This window comes from Aquarana catesbeiana, linkage group LG02 (assembly GCF_042186555.1).
Source record: "Aquarana catesbeiana isolate 2022-GZ linkage group LG02, ASM4218655v1, whole genome shotgun sequence".
Classification (NCBI taxonomy): domain Eukaryota; kingdom Metazoa; phylum Chordata; class Amphibia; order Anura; family Ranidae; genus Aquarana; species Aquarana catesbeiana.
The window spans coordinates 40,835,412-40,858,169 of NC_133325.1; the positions used below are offsets into that span (position 1 = coordinate 40,835,412).

A 22,758-nucleotide genomic window follows, 5' to 3' on the forward strand; every position below is an offset into this window, starting at 1 on the left:
CGGAATGTCCGACAGAAAAAGTCCGACGGAAGCTTTTCATCGTATATACCAATCGTGTGTATGCATTATCGGACTTTTTTTTTTTTCGAAAAATCTGAAGGACCTAGAAATGGAACATGTTCTAAATCTTTCTAAGGGACCCAATTCCTATCAGGAAAACCGATCGTCTGTATGCTGATCCGACGGACCAAAAACGACGCATGCTCTGAAGCAAGTAAGAGACGAAAGCTATTGGCTACTGGCTATTGAACTTCCTTTTTCTAGTCCTGTCGTACGTGTTGTACGTCACCGCGTTCTGGACGGTCGGACTGTGGTTCGGTGTGTAGGCAAGACCGTTTGAATGGAATCCCGTCAGAGTTCCGTAGGAGAAACCGTTGGAATTTATTACGACGACTAAACCGATCGTGTGTACGCGGCATAACAGGTTTTCTTCTAAGATTGTCCTGTATTTGGCTCCATCCATCTTCCCATCAACTCTGACCAGCTTGCCCATTGAAGAAAAGCATCCCCACCACATGATGCTGCCACCACCATGTTTCACAGTGGGGATGGTGTGTTCAGGGTGATGTGCAGTGTTAGTTTTCCACCACACATATCGTTTTGCTTTTAAGCCAAAAAGTTCCATTTTGGTCTCATCTGACCAGAGCACCTTCTTCCACATGTTTGCTGTGTCCTCCACATGGCTTCTTGCAAACTGCAAACGGGACTTCTTATGGCTTTCTTTCAACAATGGCTTTCTTCTTGTAACTCTTCCATAAAGACCAGATTTGTGGAGTGCACGACCAAAAGTTGTCCTGTGGACAGATTCTTCTGTCTGGTGTGTTCCTTGGTCTTCATGATGTGGTTTGTTCACTAAGGTTCTCCAACAAACCTGTGAGGGCTTCACAGAACAGCTATATTTATACCGAGACATAAATTACACACAGGTGGACTCTATTTACTAATTAGGTGACTTCTGAAGGCAATTGGTTCCATTAAGATTTTAGTTAGGGGTATCAGAGTAAAGGGGGCTGAATACAAATGCACGTCACACTTTTCAGATAATTAATTTCCTTCCACTTCACAATTATGTGCCACTTTGTGTTGGTCTATCACATAAAATCCCAATAAAATACATTTACATTTTTGGTTACAAAATGTGGAAAATTTCAAGGGGTGTGAATATTTTTTCAAGGCACTGTATGTTTTTAAACTTTTTTTTTTCTGTACAATATTTATTATTAAACAATTAGTTAACAACATGACAAAAGTTCCCCAGAGGGTTAGCCAAAGAGACTGTACAGCTAATGTTCCCAGCTTTAAAGCTGTGTTTTTTTCTGACTACTTCCTGTGTGCCTGTACGTTTCAGTTTGCGTTATTGAGCTCTATAGACAAAAGACTTTACATCAAAGAAGCAAACAAGTCACTTGTTAGCATTGTTCAGACCTTTAAGCGCCACCTTCTGGCTAAACAGAAGAATGCTAAATAATGTGCAAATTAAATCATTCAATGTGGAATTCCAGGCTCTAACTAAGCTTAAAACTGCTCCCACCCCTCCTTCTAACACCTATGCTAACTACCCTCTACAAGGAAGATGCTTAAACTTACCTTTTCTCAGGGCGTTCGGTTGGGTCACGTGATTGGCTCCCAGTAGCAGCTTCAGGGGAGAGGAGGAACAGCTGATAACAGATACCCCATAGTAAGCCAATGGGTGACGTCACCACTCAGGCATTCCAGCCATTGTCAGCGAGCTCTCCTCTTCACTGAAGTTGGCTCCTGGGGAGATTACATGACTGGATGGGAATACCCCGAGAATAGGGAAGTATCTGCATTTTGCTTCTACAGGGTAGTTATAGGAGTTGGAAGGGGGTGGAAGACGTTTTAGGCTTAGTTAGAGCCTGGAATTCCACATTAAATTACAGCTGTGCTCATAAGTTTACATACCCTGGCAGAATTTATGATTTCTTGGCCATTTTTCAGAGAATTTGAATGATAAAACAAAAACTTTTCTTTCATTCATGGTTAGTGTTTGGCTGAAGCCATTTATTATCAGTCAACTGTGTTTACTCTTTTTAAATCATAATGACAGAAACTACCCAAATGACCCTGATCAAAAGTTTACATACCCTGGTTTTGGTCTGATAACATGCACACAAGTTGACATAAAGGGGTTTGAATGGCTATTTAAGGTAACCATCCTCACCTGTGATCTGTTTGCTTGTAATTAGTGTGTGTGTATAAAAGGTCAATGAGTTTGACTCCTGACAGACCCTAGCATCTTTCATCCAGTGATGCACTGACGTTTCTGGATTCTGAGTCATGGGGAAAGCAAAAGAATTGTCAAAGGATCTGTGGGGAAAGGTAGTTGAACTGTATAAAACAGGAAAGGGATATAAAAAGATATCTAAGGAATTGAGAATTCCAATCCGCAGTGTTCAAACTCTAATCAAGCAGTGGAAAATGAGGGGTTCTGTTGAAACCAAACCACGGTCAGGTAGACCAACTAAAATTTCAGCCTCAACTGCCAGGAAAATTGTTCAGGATGCAAAGAAAAACCCACAAATAACTTCAGGTGAAATACAGGACTCTCTGAAAACATGTGGTGTAGCTGTTTCAAGATGCACATTAAGGAGTCACGTGAAGAAATATGGGCTGCATGGTCGAGTCACTAGAAGAAAACCATTACTACGCAAATGCCACAAAGTATCCCGCTTATAATACACCAAACAGCACAGAGACAAGCCTCAAACCTTCTGGCACAAAGTCATTTGGAGTGAAGAGACCAAAATTGAGCTTTTTGGCCACAACCATAATTTCTACATTTGGAGAGGAGTCAACAAGGCCTATGATGAAAGGTACACCATTCCTACTGTGAAAGACAGAGGTGGATCGCTGATGTTTTGGGGATGTGTGAGCTACAAAGGCACAGGAAATTTGGTCAAAACTGATGGCAAGATGAATGCAGTATGTTATTAATTAATACTGGAGGATCATTTGCATTCATCATCCAGGAAGCTGCGCATGGGACGTACTTGGACATTCAACATGACAATGACCCAAAACACAAGGCCAAGTCAACCTGTCATTGGCTACAGCAGAATAAAGTGAAGGTTCTGGAGTGGCCATCTCAGTCTCCGGACCTCAATATCATTGAGCCACTCTGGGGAGATCTCAAACTTGCAGTTCATTTAAGACAGCCCAAGAATTTATAGGAACTTATAAGGCTTTATAAGGCTTTTTGCCAAGAGGAATGGGCAGCTTTACCATCTGAGAAGATAAAGAGCCTCATCCACAAATACCACAAAAGACTTCAAGCTGTCATTGATGTTAAAGGGGGCAATAGACGGTATTAAAAAATGGAGTATGTAAACCTTTGATCAGAGTCATTTGGGTAGTTTCTGTTGTGATTATGATTTAAAAAGAGTAAACACAGTTGATTAATAAAAAATGGCTTCAACCAAACACTAACCATGAGTGATAGAAAAGTTTTTGTGTTATCATTCATATTCTCTGAAAAACGCCCAAGAAATCATAAATTCTGCCAGGGTATCTAAACTTATGAGCACAATTGTATATCATTTGCATATTTTATATTCTTCTTTTGAGCCAGCGGGTGGCACTTAAAGGTCTGAACAATGCTAACAAGTGCCTTGTTTGCTTCTTTGATGACATGTGAGACATGACAAGGGGGAAACTTAAAAGAGAGTAGTCGCCGCTGTGATGATTCATGTAAAATGACCCAACTTTTTTTTATTTTTTTTTGTGGCAGATGCAAAGAAATCATGGCAGAGAGGTGAAAATGAGACTACAGTGCCACCCACTGTCTGGATAAAGGACTACATAATATGAATATCTATTATATCATAGTCAACTGGCATGCAAATACAAAGAGCATTATTCATTCCCTGTAAAAAGCTCCTTCAGTCTAATTAAAAAGCTGAACACTGTTTTTGTAAGCTGGTAAATCACTAAAAGTAAACCACAAAAAAAAAGAAAGAAAAAAAAAAGCAAATATAGGCAAAAAGTGAAATTGATTTGAACTGCAAATTCTCTAAAGAACTACCCACCTTCAAGCACCGCCCCTTGGTTCCAGCCCCTACGCATCTCCCAGTACCGCCCCTTGGTTCCACCCCCAACTCCCAGTACCGACCCTTAGTTCCACCCCCTACCCATCTCCCAGTACCACCCCTTGGTTCCACCCCCTACCAACCTCCCAGTACCGCCCCTTGGTTCCACCCTCTACCCACCTCCCAGTACCGCTCCTTGGTTCCACCCCCTACCCACCTCCCAGTACCGCCCCTTGGTTCCACCCCCTACCCATCTCCCAGTACCACCCCTTGGTTCCACCCCCTACCCAACTCCCAGTACCACCCCTTGGTTCCACCCTCTACCCAACTCCCAGTACCACCCCTTGGTTCCACCCCCTACCGAACTCCCAGTACGGCCCCTTGGTTCCACCCCCTACCCATCTCCCAGTACCGTCCCTTGGTTCCACCCCCTACCCACCTCCCAGTACCACCCCTTGGTTCCACTCCCAACACTGCCCCTTGGTTCCACCCCCTACCCACCTCCCAGTACCGCCAATTGGTTCCACCCCCTACCCACCTCCCAGTACCGCCAATTGGTTCCACTCCCAACTCCCAGTACTGCCCTTTGGTTCCACCCCCTACCCACCTCCCAGTACCGCCAATTGGTTCCACCCCCTACCCACCTCCCAGTACCGCCCCTTGGTTCCACCCCCTATCCACCTCCCAGTACCACCCCTTTTAAGGAATACAGAACCAAGTAATTTGTATGGAATTTGACAAGAGAGCGGCCACAAATAACTTCCCCTCCCCAGCAACAATAGACCCCTCCCTCAACAGTAGATTCCTCCCAGCAACAATTTTCTCCCCCCTCCAGCAACAGTAGATTCTCCACCAGCAACAATAAACTTTTCCAGCAACACTAGACCCCCCACAACAATAGCCCCCCCCCCCCCAGCAACCATAGATTCCCCAGCAGCCAGCATCAATAGACCCTCCAGCACACTCTAGTACCCCTTGCCATTGAATACATTCTGTGCTGGAGGCAGTGGCGGGAAACGGTCACCTAGAGCCCAGGGCGAACATGCCAAACTGACCTCCCCCAGGATGTATGAGCATTGTGTGACAGCAAGAATCCCCCCCCCGCCCCCGCCACGAAAAAAAAACAAAAAAAAAAAAGGAGCGCTTAATCCCTAAATCTCTCTTCTCCCAATCCTCCTAGCACAATTCCTCTACCCCTAAATTTTCCCCTCCTAGTACACATCTTCTCCCCACTTCAAATAACACCTCCCAACACAAACCCCCCCCCTAAATCCCCCCTCCTAACACAAATCTACTCTCTCCACCCCCCTTCCCAACACAAATCCCCCTAAATCACCACTCTGCAAATTTCCCCTCCTAGAATACTTCCCCCCTGTGGCCCCCCACATCATGTCTTTCCAACAAAAATCCCCTCTGTTCCAATTTTCTTTGTGGTGCCCCCCCTCAACCTCATGATACCACAATGCCCATGGCAGCCGCCCCTCCTGCCCACCACTTGTCCCGGCCTTGGCTGGAGGTGCCGGAACTGCGTTCCCCCCCGCAATAAAAAAAAAAACCCTGCCTGAAACTACTGCATTTCCATGTTCTGTGTACCGTGGGAGACCAGATATAGTGAATACAAGTTCCTGGGTTTAGTAACACTTTAAAAAAAAAAGAAAACAAATGCAGCCACCATATCTAATGATTCTTAAGCTGCAATATGTTACATTTTTGGTTTTGGGTTTAATGCTGCCAAATATCTAACCCCTTCCCTGCCCAATAATTGGCCGGAGCTCCGCAAGCTAAAAAGAGATTTGCGCAGTTCCTAACCCAACTGCCGCTTGTGTTCCGGCATACTGTCTTCTGAAAAGTGACATGTGATTTTTTTATTTAAATATGAAAAATGTTTTTCAGATGTCTTTGTGAGGGCTCTGGTTTTAGATGTCATTTAATAAAGTCGAGCGACACATCGGATTTCCATGATGCAGCAAACCATCACGTTTCATTCATTAGAGAGACGTATTAATCGGTGACATCTGTCATGTGATCTCCTTGTTGGAAAAAAACTGAATGGAATCAACAAAGAAATGCAAACCCGATCATTATTAATAGGAATGAACACATCTGTTCCGGGGCTTTCACAGTAGGTGGTGGCAGAGAGATGAAATCCTTGGCACCAAAATGTGCAGCCAGCGCATGAGTTCAAGGATAAATCCAACTTTAAAACAATCGCTATTTTTTTTTTAACCGCTTCAATCCCGGCACTTTAACCCCCTTCCTTGCCCAGGCTAATTTTCAGCTTTCAGCGCTGTCGCGGTCATGCAACACGGTACCCCATATGAAATTTTTATCTTTTTTTTTTTTACACAAATAGAGCTTTTTTTTGGTGGCATTAAATCACTGCTGGGTTTTTTATTTTTCCCTAAAAAAAAACGAAAAAAAGACCAACATTGTTTGGGGGGAAAAAAAAAAGTTTTTTCTTAGTTTCTGTCAGTAAGTCTTGTAGATAAGTAATTTTTCTCTTTCACTGATGTAATGACTGATGGGCATGGATTAGGCGGCACTTATGGGCACTGAGGAGGCACTAATATGCCGCACTAATGGGCACTGATAGGTGGAACTGATGGGCAATGGTAGGCGGCACTTATGGGCAATGGTAGGCGGCACTGAAAAGTGGCATTTATAGGCAATGATAGGCGACATGCATAGGTGACATTGATGGGCACTGATAGGTGGCACTTATGGGCAATGGTAGGCGGCACTTATGGGCAATGGTAGGCGGCACTTATGGGCAATGGTAGGCGGCACTGAAAAGTGGCACTTATAGGCAATGATAGGCGACATGCATAGGTGACATTGATGGGCACTGATAGGTGGCACTTACGGGCAATGGTAGGCGGCACTTATGGGCAATGGTAGGCGGCACTTATGGGCAATGGTAGGCGGCACTGAAAAGTGGCACTTATAGGCAATGATAGGCGACATGCATAGGTGACATTGATGGGCACTGATAGGTGGCACTTACGGGCACTGATTGGTGACACTGATGAGGAGGCACTAATATGCCGCACTGATGAGCACTGATAGGCACCACACATAGGCGGCACTGATAGGTGGCACTTATGGGCAATGATAGGGGCACGCATAGGGGGCACTGATGGGTGGCCCTGACTGGCATCACTGATGGGCACCAATTGGTGTCACTGATGAGGAGGCACTAATATGCCGCAACGATAGGTGGAGCTGATGAGCACTGATAGGCGGCACTTATGGGCAATGATAGGGGGCACGCATAGGCGGCACTGACTGGCATCACTGATGGGCACCGATTGGTGTCACTGGTGAGGAGGCACTAATATGCCTCACTGATGAGCACTGATAGGAGGCATGGATGGGCGGCACTGATGGGCAGGCACTGCTGACTAGCATAACTGGCACAACTGATAGGCACCGCTGGGGCAGCACTGATCATCAAAGCACTGATGATCAGTGCCCTGATTATCTGTACAGGTCTCCTCTGTGAGTAGAGATGCCACTGATCGGCTCTCCTCTCCACACCCTGTCAGTGTGAGGCGAGAAGAGCCGATAAACAGCACTTCCGTGTTTACATGTGATCGGCTGTGATTGGACATAGCCGATCACATGCATAAAGAGCCGCGTCATTGGCACTTTACCGAGATCAGGGTCGCGCCGTGAGACCGCTATCGCAGTGGGCGTGCAAGAGTGGTGACACTGGGGCGACGTCATATGACGCTGTCCCAGAATGAGAGGGGATCCTATTTACTATACGGCGGGCAGGAGGGGGTTAAACACAAAATAAAAAAAAAAAGTTCCCTGCAAGAGAAGAGGTAGCATACTTACCTTGGCAGCAGTCCAAGTCTCCCGCCTACCCACTGCAGCTTCCTCCAAACCCTTTAGGGAGTGTTGGGGTACTAGCGGCCCCGCTGCACACTGCGATTTCATCCCCTGACCCCCCCCCCCATGCCACCTTAGGAGTGAGATCAGAGAATAAAACCGCAGAGAGTACAGGAATCCGACACTTCTGGAAGTTTTAAATGACGAGGGGCCTGGACACAGCAATCCCAGGAGGCAGCGGGGCCCGGCCTGGGACGAAGACCTGGAAGTGCGGTCATTCAGCACAGAAAGCAGAAAATTAGAAAGGATTTCATTTGTGTTTATGTAAGCCGGAGGGGGAAGTCCCTTCAATAGCAAACAGTTGTTTGTTCGAGTTTAGTTCCGCTTTAAGCATTAATAATTAAACTTCTTTTTATTATTATGTTTTGTTTGCTTGTTTCACTCTAGTTCTGCTTTAATCATCAATAATTAAACTTTCTTCATTATGTTTTGTTTATTTGTTTTTTTTTTTTTGTGTGTCACATGAAAAGTGGAACTTTACCCATAACAGCTTTATAAAAAAATCATGTTCTTTAGCAAGGACCATACATTCCACATTAAGGCGGAGTTCCACCCAAAAGTGGAACTTCCACTATAAGGACTCCTCGCCCCTTACATGCCACATTTGGCATGTCATTTTTTGGGGGGTACCTAGTTTTGACAGGTACCCAGCTCTGCTCTCGCTGCCTAGGCAACTCCTCCTCCCCCCCTGCAATCTTCTGGGACCCGTCACTCACGGGTCCCAGAAGATTGCCCGGCCACTGAGAGGGTGTAGCGGGGCTCAACTCGTGCATGCGCAGCGCGCACCTGGCTGTGAAGCCGCAAGCTGTAACAGCCGGGTGCCCACACTAGTGATGCCGGCGCTGCGGAGAGGGAGAGGTGTGAAGGCTTCGTATGCCCACATCTCTGGACCATGGGACAAGTGAGTGTCTGTTTAATAAAAGTCAGCAGCTACACTTTTTGTAGCTGCTGACTTTTAATAAAACGTATAAACGACTGGAAAACCGTTTTAATAATTATACTACCAGAATTAGTGTGCTCTGTAATATGCCTCCAGCATCGCTCCTCTTTCTTCTTGCCCCAGGCAGCCATTTTACTGAAGCCCAGAGCCCCTGAACAGCAGTAAATCATAAAGTGAAACTAAACCCATTGATTTAACAGTTTCAAAAAAACAGTTACATTCCTGGAATGCCGGGAATGCCAACTGTCACATTTGCTTGCGTCCTCAACCAAGCTGTCAAACCATCAAATGGCTGGTGTCATAACTGAACACAAGTGCAGCAACATGGCAGCTGCAGATCAAACAGAAGCAGCTTCCATGGCCGTAATGGAGAGGAGGGTTTCATTACACTTTAAGGCTGTCAACAGATCGGCCTCTACAAAATTCAGCAGTGCCTAAGAATGGAGAGCGACTGAGCATGTGCAGAGTCAGGTGAGACCGTGTATTAATCTCTTCTTAAGCTCTCTCGTCTCCTCCTCTCATGCTCGTCTCCAGGATTTCTCCAGAGCCTCTCCCGTCCTCTGGAACTCGCTACCTCCATCTATCCGGCTATCCCCTACTCTTGCTAACTTCAGGCGATCCCTGAAAACTCATCTCTTCAGGAAAGCCTATCACGTCTCCAACTACGGTAATCTCTTTTACCACTTCCATCAGCTCATTCCCCACAGTTATAACCTTTTGTACGACCTGCCCCACCCTATTAGATTGTAAGCTCTTCTGAGCAGGGAGCACTTAATCCTCTTGTATTGTAACTGTATTGTCTCCCTTTTATATTGTAAAGCGCTGCGTAAACTGTTGGCGCTATATAAATCCTGAATAATAATAATAATAATAATACTGGATTATAAACAATAAAGACACTTATTTTTATTGTTTTACATCGCTATACCTGCAAAAGGGCTACTTAGAGTCATCCAGCAGGACTTCATTTTCTGTGTAAAGTTCTACTTTAACTAAGTTAAGGACCGGAAGATTTTCCCCCTTAATGACCAGGCCATTTTTTGCGATTCGGCACTGCGTCGCTTTAACTGACAATTGCGCAGTCGTGCAACGTTGTACCCAAACAAAATTTATGTCCTTTTTTTTCCCCACAAATAGAGCTTTCTTTTGGTGGTATTTGATCACCTGTTTTTTTTTTTTTTTTTTTTACGCTATAAACAATTAAAAAGCGACAATTTAAAAAAACAAAAACAAAAAAAACAAAAACAAATATATGTTTTACTTTTTGCTATAATAAATATCCCAGAAAAAAAAGTAAAAAAAAAAAAAAAAATGTCTTCATCAGTTTAGGCTAATATGTATTCTACATATTTTTGGTAAAAAAATGTGTTTGTTTTCGTTTTGTTTCATTCGTTTTTTTGCTTTTTTTGGAAATTCAGATTTTCGAATTTCTGAATTTTCGAATTGCGAAAATTCAAAAATCCGAAAATCTGAAAAAAAAGAAAGAAAATCAGTAAAATTTGAAATAACTAACTAATAATAACTATTAAATTATAGGTATTGGAATTTCCTTTCAAATTTGGCTGTTTGTGAACGCAATGAATGCAAAATTTATCTGAAGTTACTAAATATCCGAAATAAAGAATGCCGCATCTAAACAGATGGAACGGAACAAATAATAAAAAGAGGTTTTATTATTATAATTCATTATTATTAGATCGTTACGTTCCATTCTTTTAGATACGGCATTCGTTATTTCAGATAATTCGTAACTTCAGAAAAATTCGTACTCGTTACGTTCACCAACAGCCAAATTTGAAAAGGAAATTCCAATACCTATAATTTAATATTTATTATTAGTTAGTTATTTCAGATTTTCAAACGTCAAACTTCCGAAACATCAAACTGCCGAAACGTCAAACTTTCCAATTTCTGAAATTTCGAATTTTCGGAAATTTAAAAAATTCGGAAATTTCGGAATTAACGAAATTTGTCAAAACTTCTTAAAAATACGAATTCGGAACTAAACGAATTGCACATGTCTACTTCTCACTGAGCTCTGCAGAGTGTAATTTCAGCTCTCTGCCCCCTTTTTCAGCTCTCTGCCCCCTTTTTCAGCTCTCTGCCCCCTTTTTCAGCTCTCTGCCCCCTTTTTCCTGACAGCTCAGTCAAGCTTTATAAATTCTGGACTTTGAACAGCTGTAGAGAAGAAAAGGCTCCAGATAAAACAGGTACAACATGTAGGAGGATTTGTTTCATCCCCTGAGGCCAGGTCACTTCACTGGGTATATGGAAGGGTTTACAACCACTTTAAAATGAGATAAGCAGTAGCACAATGATCATGCGACATACAGAACTGCCACCATTTTATTTATAGGGCCTCTGCTTTCAACATAATACAAATTAGTTTGGGGGTTTTAAATAAACTCCAGGCCCAAAGTGTATATTTTAATGTGTGCAGAAAAAAAAAAAAAATAATAATTAGGGCCCAAGCAGCAAAAGGGTTCATTCTATTGTATAGGAAAATCAAACCATGAAATGTGTTAATCTAAAAACAAATTCATCTGTTAAAGTGGTTGAATGTGACTCCTCCAATCACAACCAGATTACTACTTACGGTGCGCTGAGGGCCGTCCTCGTTGTCACGAGTGTAGAACGGTTTGAGGTCATATGGATAGTTGATGACAAATACTGGGACGTCCCCGCAATATCTGACCAAATATTTCTCATGCTCCGTCTGTAGATCACAACCCCACTGCAAAGAAAAACAAAAAAGGTATGGGAAAAATTAGAGAAGAAGGACTCCAGGAATCCCCATTTATACCAAAAGTGTCCTTCTGAACAGAACTGCAATATTAGCGAATGATAACCCTCTCTATAGGTTGTTTCTGGGGCCCATATGGCTCTACCGGTATACAGAGCCTTGAAAAAGTATTCACACCCCTTGAAACTTTCCACATTTTGTCATTTTTTTGTTTTTTTTAGTTTTTTGTTTTTTATGGTTGAACTGGATGGACTTGTGTCTTTTTTCAACCTAACTATGTAACTATGTATATGTTACAACCAAAAACGTAAATATATTTTATTGGGATTTTATGTGATAGACCAGTGATGGCGAACCTTGGCACCCCAGATGTTTTGGAACTACATTTCCCATCAGGCTCAACTACACTGCAGAGGGCATGAGCATCATGGAAAATGTAGTTCCAAAACATCTGGGGTTCCAAGGTTCACCATCACTGTGATAGACCAACACAAAGTGGCACATAATTGTGAAGGGGAAGGAAAATGATAAATGGTTTTCAAAATGTTTTACAAATAAATATGTGAAAAGTGTGGGGTACATTTGTATGGCGCCCCCCGGAGTCAATACTTTGTAGAACCACCTTTCACTGCAATTACAGCTACAAGTCTTTTTGGGGATGTCTCTACCAGCTTTGCACATCCAGAGAGGGACATTTTTGCCCATTCTTCTTTGCAAAATATCTCAAGCTCTGTCAGATTGGATGGAGAGTGTCTGTGAACAGCAATTTTCAAGTCTTGCCACAGATTCTCAATTGGATTTAGGTCTGAACTTTGACTGGACCATTCTAACACATGAATATGCTTTGATGCAAACCATTCCATTGTAGATCTGGCTGTATGTTTAGGGTGGTTGTCCTGCTGGAAGGTGAACCTCCACACCAGTCTCAAGTCTTTTGCAGACTCTAGCAGGTTTTCTTCTTAGATTTCCCTGTATTTGGCTCCATCCATCTTCCCGTCAACTCTGACCAGCTTCCCTGTCCCTGCTGAAGGAAAGCATCCCCACCACCATGTTTCAAAACATGAGCAATCGGTGGAGATGGGCCTTAGCCAGTGAGGTGACCAAGAACCCGATGGTCACTCTGACGGAGCTCCAGCATTTCTCTGTGGAGAGAAGAGAACCTTCCAGAAGAACAACCATCTTTGCAGCACTTCACCAATCAGGCCTGTATGGTAGAGTGGCCAGACGGAAGCCACTCCTCAGTAAAAGGCACATGACAGCCCACCTAGAGTTTGCCAAAAGGCACCTGAAGGACTCTCAGTCCATGAGAAACAAAATTCTCTGGTCTGATGAAACAAAGATTGAACTCTCTGGCCTTGAATGGCAAGTGTCATATCTGGAGGAAACCAGGCAACACTCATCACCTGGCCAGAACCATCTCTACAGTGAAGCATGGTGGTGGCAGCATCATGCTCTGGGGATGTTTTTCAGCAGCAGGAACTGGGAGACTAGTCAGGATCGAGGGAAAGATGAATGCAGCAATGTACAGAGACATCCTTGATAAAAACCTGCTCAAGAGCGCTCTGGACCTCAGACTGGGGTGAAGGTTCATCTTCCGACAGGACAACAACCCTAAGCACATAGCCAAGGTAAGAAAGGAGTGGCTACAGGACAACTCTGTGAATGTCCTTGAGTGGCCCAACCAGAGCCCAGACTTGAACCCGATTGAACATCTCTGGAGAGATCTGAAAATGGCTGTGCACCGACGCTCCTCATCCAACCTGATGGAGCTTGAGAGGTCCTACAAAGAAGAATGGGAGAAACTGCCCAAAAATAGGTGTGCCAAGCTTGTAGCATCATACTCAAAAAGACTTGAGGCTGTAATTGGTGCCAAAGGGGCTTCACCAAAGTATTGAGCAAAGACTGTGAAAACTTATGTACATGGGATTTATTTTGTTGTTTTATTTTAATAAATTTGCAAAGATTTCAAACAAACTTCTTTCACGTTGTCATTATGGGGCATTGTTTTTAGAATTTTGAAGAAAATAATGAATATATAATACATTCTGGAATAAGGCTGTAACATAACAAAGTGTGGAAAAAGTGAAGCGCTGCGAATACTTTCCGGATGCACTGTATATACAGCTCCTCCCACCAGTCATGATCTGACTGCCTTGCATAGGAAAGCACAGAGCCCCAGTGATGACATCACTGGGATTAACATAAGGTAATATTAAAAAAAAATTATTTTAAAATTTCACTAGCATGTAAGACCCCTTTCACATTAAAAAGGCTGCAAAAACTGCCGATAAAATGCCGGTCATTTTTGCTGAGATTTTGAGGCGTTAGCAGTGCGCTTTGAAAAAAAAAAACGAAAAAAAGAGCCGTTTTGCAGGACTTTTGAAGCGCTTTGGAAGTGGTGCCCATTAATTTGAATCCATGCTCCTGCTTAGCAGAGAATCAGGATCTCTTATCTTCTCATGTCACAGAACGGCAATCTGCCCGGTTTACATCAGCAGACCACCGTTCTGCCTCTCTGGGGAATGATCGGCGGGTCCCGGCACACATTGGTTTATCCGGACCCACCGGCAGCAGCACGTGTGTGTGCCCTAGACCCGGAAGTGCAGAATGACATACCTGTACTCAATTCTCTGCAGGAAATGTACGTGGGGCGGTCGGTCAAGGGGGTTAAAGCAGTATCAAACCCAAAACCAAAAATGTAATATATTGCAGCTTAGCAATCATTAGATCTGGTGGCAGCATTTGTTTTCTTTTTTAAGGCTTTTTTCACCTGATGTGGCCAGTAACACACCTCCTGTATTAGAGTGCCCCCACTATGGATGAAGGAGCACAGGGGGCACCTCTGGACAGCAGCATTGTCAGTCTGGTGTGTGGGGGGGGGGGGGGGTGACAGGTCCGCCTCCGCTCACTGTGAAGGGACGGACCTGTCAGAGCCCTGCTCTCCCTCTATGGGAAGATCGGATGAAAACGGACCGCCTGTCTGTTTTCATCTGATCCGCTGGATGGATGGCGGACGTATTGCCACCCGTCCGTTTTGAGCGGATCTTGACGGAACGGATGGCAGGCGGGTGTCAGCAGACACATCTCCGCTGACATTGGCCTGCCCATACAAGCCAATGAGTGGCCTGCTCGGATCCGCCTGAAAAACGGACAGGTGGATCTTTGCGGGCCGATGGTGTGAAAGGGGCCTTAATGAACTACCACACGTTCAACAGCGCCGTGGTAGTTGATTGAGAACTACAAGCCGATAGCCGCAAAGGCTGCCAGAACTTGTAGTTTTTCCATCCATAAAACGCTGTGAATGGATGACACGGCCAGGTGGGCGGAGCCCCGTATGGCTAGGTTTTTTGCAGATTGTGACAGCTAGCCAGGGGAGAAGATCCCCCTGCTAGCTGTCAGAATGGGGGAGAAGGGGTTAGGAGGCCGGGGCATCGGTGACATGTTACACCCTGAATATTATTAGTGTAACCTGTAACAAGTTACAAAAGGTGAACTTATCCTTTAAACACTTCAAATACACCTTCACCCCCTTCCTGCCCAGGCCAATTTTCAGCTTTCAGCGCTGTCACACTTTGAATGACAACTGTGCGGTCATACAACACTGTACTCAAATACATTTTTCATCATTTTCTTCACACAAATAGAGCTTTCTTTTGGCGGTACTTAATCACCGCTGTTTTTTTTTATTTTTTTTTTTTTTTAATAGCAAAAAAAGGAAGACCAAAACCTAAAAAAGTAAAATAAAAAAAAAAAAAAAAAGTTTCTTAGTTTCTATCAGAAAATTTTGTAAATAAGTAATTTTTCTCCTTCATTGATTCATTGATGAGGCCAGCACTAATATGCAGCACTGATGGACACTGATATGTGGCACTAATATGCAGCACTGATGGGCACTGATACGTGGCACTAATATGCAGCACTGATAGGTGGCACTGATACGCAGCACTGATGGGCACCGATAGGTGGCACTGATACATGGCACTAATATGCAGCACTGATAGGTGGCACTGATACGCAACACTGATGGGCACCGATAGGTGGCACTGATACATGGCACTAATATGCAGCACTGATGGGCACTGATAGGTGGCACTGATATGCAGCATTAATATGCAGCACTGATGGGCACCGATAGGTGGCACCGATAGGTGGCACTGATACATGGCACTAATATGCAGCACTGATGGGTACTGATAGGTGGCACTGATACGCGGCACTAATATGCAGCAATGATAGGCACTGATACGCGGCACTAATATGCAGCACTGATAGGTGTCACTGATAGGCTCAGAGTGGTGTCACTGATGGGCACTGTTGGGGCTGCATTGTAATCAGGGCACTGATTTCCTATGAGGTGATGTTACTGATCGGCTTTCCTCTCCTCACACTCTGTCAGTGTGAGGCGAGGAGAGCCGATAAACAAGAGCCTTGTTTATAGGTGATCGGGTGTGATTGGACACAGCCGATCACATGGGTAAAGAGCCGCGGTGGCCCTGGCTCTTTGCGGAGATTGGGGATGCACTGTGTCCCAGGGGTTGCGCGCCCCCCACGGCTGAACAGGGCGCCATCATACGACACCGTCCCCGTACGCCGTCATTTGTCTATACAACGGGCCGGAGGTGGTTAAAAAAAAAGAAAACGAATGCAGCCGTCCCATCTAAGAATTAGTAAACTGCAATATAATAAATGTTTGCTTTTGGGTTTAATACTGCTTTACACAGAACTTCAGCTTTCAGTACACAGCTGGCAAATTTAAAGTGGGAGTAAACTCCCATGTATGATTTTTACCTATAGGTAAACCTATAATAAGGCTTACCTATATGTAAAGTAAATATCTCATAAACGTGCGCCGTTTAAGAGATATTCACTTTAGAAGCAGCCGGTGACGTCACCGGCGCATGCGCTCTGAAGGAACGGCATACCCACGTTGTTCTTTCAGAGCTATGCTGTAAACAGCGACGTCATCGCCGGCTCTGCCATTCATAATCGCTGAAGCCCGCGAACCCGGAAAGAAGACTGGGTGAAGATGGAAGCGCCTTCAGCGGTGACCGCGCCACCCGAGGGCTTCGTTTTCAGGCAAGTCTGCCATAATGTGCTAGTATGCGATGACTTAACCACTTGCTTACTGGGCACTTAAACCCCCCCTCACTGCCCAGACCAATTTTTAGCTTTCAGCGCTGTCACACTTTGAAGGACAATTGCGCGGTCATGCAACACTGTACCTAAATGACATTTTTATCATTTTTTCCCCACAAAAATAGAGCTTTCTTTTGGTGGTATTTAATCACTGCAGCGTTTTTTTATTAAAAAAAAAAAAAGACAGAAAATTTGGAAAAAACAAAACAAAACAGTTTTAGATTTTGTCATAAAATTTTGCAAACAGGTAATTTTTCTCCTTCATTGATGTACGCTGAGGAGGCTGCACTGGTGGGCACTGATAGTGTATCAGTGCCCACCAGTGCGGCCTCATCAGTGCCCACCACCTTAGGTGGCACTGATGGGCAGCACTTAAGGGCATTGATGGGTGGCACTAAAGGGCACTGATGGGTGGCAGCGATGGGCTGCGATGGGGGGCAGCGATGGGCACTGCTAAGTGGCACTGATGAGGCACTGATTGGCATTGATAGGTGGCACTGGTGGGCACTTGCAGGTGGCACTGGTGGCTGTGGCCCTTCCTTTTCGGGACCAATATCCCTTTCACAGAAGCCAGTGATCTGCTTTTTTTTCTCCTCATTCGGTCAGCGTGAGGAGAAAAAGAAAAAAAAACGATTACCGGTCTTCTGTTTACATCACGCGATCACGTTATTGGCTGACAGCTGATCACATGGTAAGGGGCCAGGATTGGCCTCTTACTCCGATCTGTGATCAGCTGAGTCTCACTGACTCGCTGATCACAGAGCGTGGTGCCTGTTCCCCACAGGGGGCGCGAGCAAAGGGGATGACATCATATGATGGCGTCCCAGCAATGTAGGTCCGCGCTGTAGCTGTCATTCGGCTATAGCGCGGACGTTAAACTGCCCGGGGCCCGATTTTTATTTTTATTTTTTGATGCTGTTTACTACTACATACTTTAAAAAGGAGACTGTGCAAAGCTCATACAATCAGATAATAAACGCATACGCCCAACTTTATGCCGGCCACTAAAAGCCAATTTTTAATGGCTTTGAACCAACTTTTGATTACAGGAACATCCAAACATATCAAGACAGTGGAGTGAGATAAGCCAAACAGTAAATAAAAAACAAAGAAATAAATTACAGTAATCAGATTAAATCAGAGGTCATTTTGCTGATTTAAGCAAGCGATAGGGCTGAAGAGAAAAACACTTCACAATACAAACCCCCACCCCCACTAACACAGTCAATATTAATGGGAGAATCCCTCCTGCCGCACTACTGTATTCTGTCAGCGGGAGGTTTACCCACCATCAGAATGCAGCAAGTCGCTGGCAGGGATCGCACAAAAAACACCGGTCAGGCTGCTTCTACTGAAGATGATCAATAGATTGACTTCAGTACAACCAGCCTGCCCATAGATGGATCAAAATTCAGCCGTTTTCCGGCTGCACCACCCGATTTTCATAGGGCAGCGGGTTCACCTGCGGTGCAGGAAACATGTACAGAATGTGCCTTTCCCGCACTGCCTTCTGGTGTGAACTGGCCTTTAAGTTTGAAGAAACAAAGAAAAGCTTATGTCCATGATGAGACTTTAAATCTTATTGGGTATGTAGGAGATACTGAATATGGACAGAATAAGAATACTGTAGGAGATTATAGAGGGGTAGCTGTATTTACCATAATGGTGCTCTACCGTAATTGGCCGGTGTCTGAAGGTTGGTCAGCCACCTAAAGATTTCCCCATTGATGTTATACAGCATGAATGGACAAATCTTGCACTGACAGCAATTTAATTTTTACATCCTGCATTAAAGGCCGTCAGAACAGTGTCTACAGCCGATTGGCTTGACATGTAATTATGTGTGTACTTACAATCATACATGTAGCCATGTAACAGCCCTAGAGGTGCCTCCACACAGTTTTTCATTCTCACGAGCACCCTGGGAACCCCGAAAAAAAGAATGCCCTTTGGGTGGTGGTAGCATCCTAACCTGAGCTTTACAGAGTATGCAATTATATCTTTCTGGATTTGCCAATCATGTTGGCATGTGGTTTGCACTGAAGAAAGTCTTTTCATTATTTGTTTTTTTCACTGTGTTTTCACATAAAAGTTTTTGAATTTCTGTACTTTGATAACCAACAATTTTAAGCTTAGTAGCCTTCTTTGACCACCAGATTAGTTAGACCTGAAATAAAGAACCTTAGATCAATGGACATCATGTACTGGCCAATGGGCGACATGCACCGGGAGCCATTGGACGACATGTAATGGCCAATGAACGTCATGTACTGGCCAATGGGCGACATGCACTGGGAGCCATTGTACAACATGTACTGGTCAATGGACGACATGTACTGGGAGCCATTGGACAACATGTACTGGGAGCCATTGGACAACATGTACTGGCCAATGGACGACATGCACTGGGAGCCATTGGACAACATGTACTGGCCAATGGACGACATGTACTGGGAGCCATTGGACGACATGTACTGGCCGCCAATGGACGACATGTACTGGCCGCCAATGGACGACATGTACTGGCCACCAATGGACGACATGTACTGGCCACCAATGGACGACATGTACTGGCCACCAATGGACGACATGTACTGGCCAATGGACGACATGTACTGGGAGCCACTGGACGACATGTACTGGGAGCCACTGGACGACATGTACTGGCCAATGTACAAAATGCACTGGGAGCCACTGGATGACAACATGTACTGGCCAATGGACGACATACAATGGGAACCATTGAACGACATGTACTGGCCATTGGACGGCACGCACCGGGAGCCATTGGACGGCACGCACCGGGAGCCATTGGACGGCACGCACCGGGAGCCATTGGACGGCACGCACCGGGAGCCATTGGACGACACGCACCGGGAGCCATTGGACGACACGCACCGGGAGCCATTGGACGACACGTACTGGCCAATGGGCGACACGCACTGGGAGCTATTGGATGACATGTACTGGCCAATGGACGGCATGCACTGGGAGCCATTGTACAACATGTACTGGCCAATGGACGGCATGCACTGGGAGCCATTGTACAACATGTACTGGCCAGCATGCACTGGGAGCCATTGTACAACATGTACTGGCCAATGGACGACATGTACTGGGAGCCATTGGACAACATGTGCTGGCCAATGGACGACATGTACTGGGAGCCATTGGATGACATGTACTGGCCAATAGACGCCATGTACTGGTCAACGTACAACATGCACTGGGAGCCATTGGATGACATGTACTGGCCAATAGACACACAATGGGAACCATTGGACGACACGCACTGGGAGCCATTGGACGACACGCACTGGGAGCCATTGGACGACACGCACTGGGAGCCATTGGACGACACGCACTGGGAGCCATTGGACGACACGCACTGGGAGCCATTGGACGACACGCACTGGGAGCCATTGGACGACACCTACTAGGAGCCACTGGACGACACCTACTAGGAGTCACTGGACGACACCTACTAGGAGCCACTGGACGACACCTACTAGGAGCCACTGGACGACACCTACTGGGAGCCATTGGACAACATGCACTGGGAGCCATTTGCTACACCTGGCTAAGGTGTCTTAGATTAGAAGCTCTATCGAGCAGGCCTCTGATTCCTCCTGTGTTAAATTGTATTGCAACTGTACTGTCTCCCTCATGTTGTAAAGCGTTGCGTAAACTGTTGGCGCTATATAAATCCTGTATAATAATATTTGTCAGAAGCTATTAAATAAACTGATTTGCTTATTACATTAAGCAGAACTTCAAGCAGACAAATATATATGGGAGCTGTTTTACATGCCAAAGGATTTGTATTTCTGTCCATACATTCCTTATACTGACACAGCTCTACCACACAGCACAGCCCTGTCTGGTGGAAAGGGGAGTCCTGATTTTTCTCTGCTGAGGTTAAGTAATGCTCAAGTTCTTGTCTCTCCCCCAGTCTGTGTTTGGACAGTGAAAGGGGAAAACAGCACAGTTATAAGCTCATCTCTCCATTACTCTGCTCTCTCCTCTTAGCAGCATGTCCTTGTTAATACATGAGCATTGCAGCAAGATTGTTTGGCTTCTTGTGCTGCTTCTCCCTCTCCCAGTCTGCGCTCTGCTGTACAGGGGGATTGCGAGAGGCCAGCGTCAGGTGTTTACACTGCGTCCATTTCAGAAAAACATATGATCTTTCAACACATACAAAGCTGCAATAATATTTGTAATTATTAGTTTAGCTTCAGCTTCTCACCTGTGAGCATTGTAAAAAAGTACAGAATACGGAATACAAAGACTGGAATCAGCTCAAGTATCCCGCCGGCTGGGTGACATCAACCAGGAAATTTAGCAGCCCAAAAACCATCATTACATCAACACCTGGCTGGATGCTGAGAAATGTTACACAACTTTCCAATGACCACGCTGGAATGCCGGATCAGTCCTGAGGGTCCGTTCCATCAAAACAGTCATCATCCAAAGACCACCAACATCAACAGTTTTGATTGTCTCACATTTTGGACAGAAGTTTCTGGAGAGAGGTTGTATAAATCCATTTGGACCGATCCGTAAAGGGCCCACTGACACGTTTGTGCATTTTTGTGCATGATTTTACGTGTCATGGTGACATAATTTGCATCAAACATACTCATCCATGGTCACATATGTCTGAGGTGTGAAGGTACAGGAATTGGGGTGATCTGAGGTGTGAAGGTACAGGAATTGGGGTGATCTGAGGTGTGAAGGAATTGGGGTGATCTGAGGTGTGAAGGTGCAGGAATTGGGGAGATCTGAGGTGTGAAGGTACAGGAATTGGTGTGATCTGAGGTGTGAAGGTACAGGAATTGGTGTGATCTGAGGTGTGAAGGTACAGGAATTGGGGTGATCTGAGATGTAAAGGTGCAGGAATTGGTGTGATCTGAGGTGTGAAGGTACAGGAATTGGTGTGATCTGAGGTGTGAAGGTACAGGAATTGGGGTGATCTGAGATGTAAAGGTGCAGGAATTGGGGTGATCTGAGGTGTGAAGGTGCAGGAATTGGGGAGATCTGAGGTGTGAAGGTGCAGGAATTGGGGAGATCTGAGGTGTGAAGGTACAGGAATTGGGGTGATCTGAGGTGTGAAGGTGCAGGAATTGGGGTGATCTGAGGTGTGAAGGTGCAGGAATTGGGGAGATCTGAGGTGTGAAGGTACAGGAATTGGGGAGATCTGAGGTGTGAAGGTGCAGGAATTGGGGAGATCTGAGGTGTGAAGGTACAGGAATTGGGGTGATCTGAGGTGTGAAGGTGCAGGAATTGGGGAGATCTGAGGTGTGAAGGTGCAGGAATTGGGGAGATCTGAGGTGTGAAGGTACAGGAATTGGGGAGATCTGAGGTGTGAAGGTACAGGAATTGGGGTGATCTGAGGTGTGAAGGTGAAGGAATTGGGGAGATCTGAGGTGTGAAGGTACAGGAATTGGGGTGATCTGAGGTGTGAAGGTGAAGGAATTGGGGAGATCTGAGGTGTGAAGGTGCAGGAATTGGGGTGATCTGAGGTGTGAAGGTGAAGGAATTGGGGAGATCTGAGGTGTGAAGGTGCAGGAATTGGGGAGATCTGAGGTGTGAAGGTACAGGAATTGGGGTGATCTGAGGTGTGAAGGTACAGGAATTGGGGTGATCTGAGATGTAAAGGTGCAGGAATTGGGGTGATCTGAGGTGTGGAGGTGCAGGAACTTGTGTAATCTGAAGAGTGAAGGAATTGGGGTGATCTGAAGTGTGAAGGTGCAGGAATTGGGGAGATCTGAGTTTCCGAGTTTATACATTGGGGCTGATCAGAGATCATTGGGGCGGACCATGCTTTGTGCATGCACCAGTTAGTCGTTGCACACATTGTTGCTGTACTGCTAATGGCAAGCTAGCAATAAAATTGAAAACAAACAGACTACAGAGGGCTTTTATTTACTGGCAGAAAGAATCCCCAACGTCAGACACATCGGGACTTGTGAAGGTACAATATGAAATTTCCCAACTTT

At 45.1% G+C, this 22,758-nt stretch overlaps 1 protein-coding gene across 1 annotated transcript in view; it reads right to left on the reverse strand.

The window, feature by feature from the left end:
• NARS2 (asparaginyl-tRNA synthetase 2, mitochondrial) overlaps positions 1 to 22,758 on the reverse strand; it is a 97,653-nt gene that overhangs the window by 22,476 nt on the left and 52,419 nt on the right. Inside the window, exon 12 of the mRNA XM_073612820.1 lies at positions 11,477 to 11,614. Coding sequence (XP_073468921.1) covers positions 11,477 to 11,614 — 138 coding nt within the window. The remainder of the gene's footprint in view (positions 1 to 11,476; positions 11,615 to 22,758) is intronic.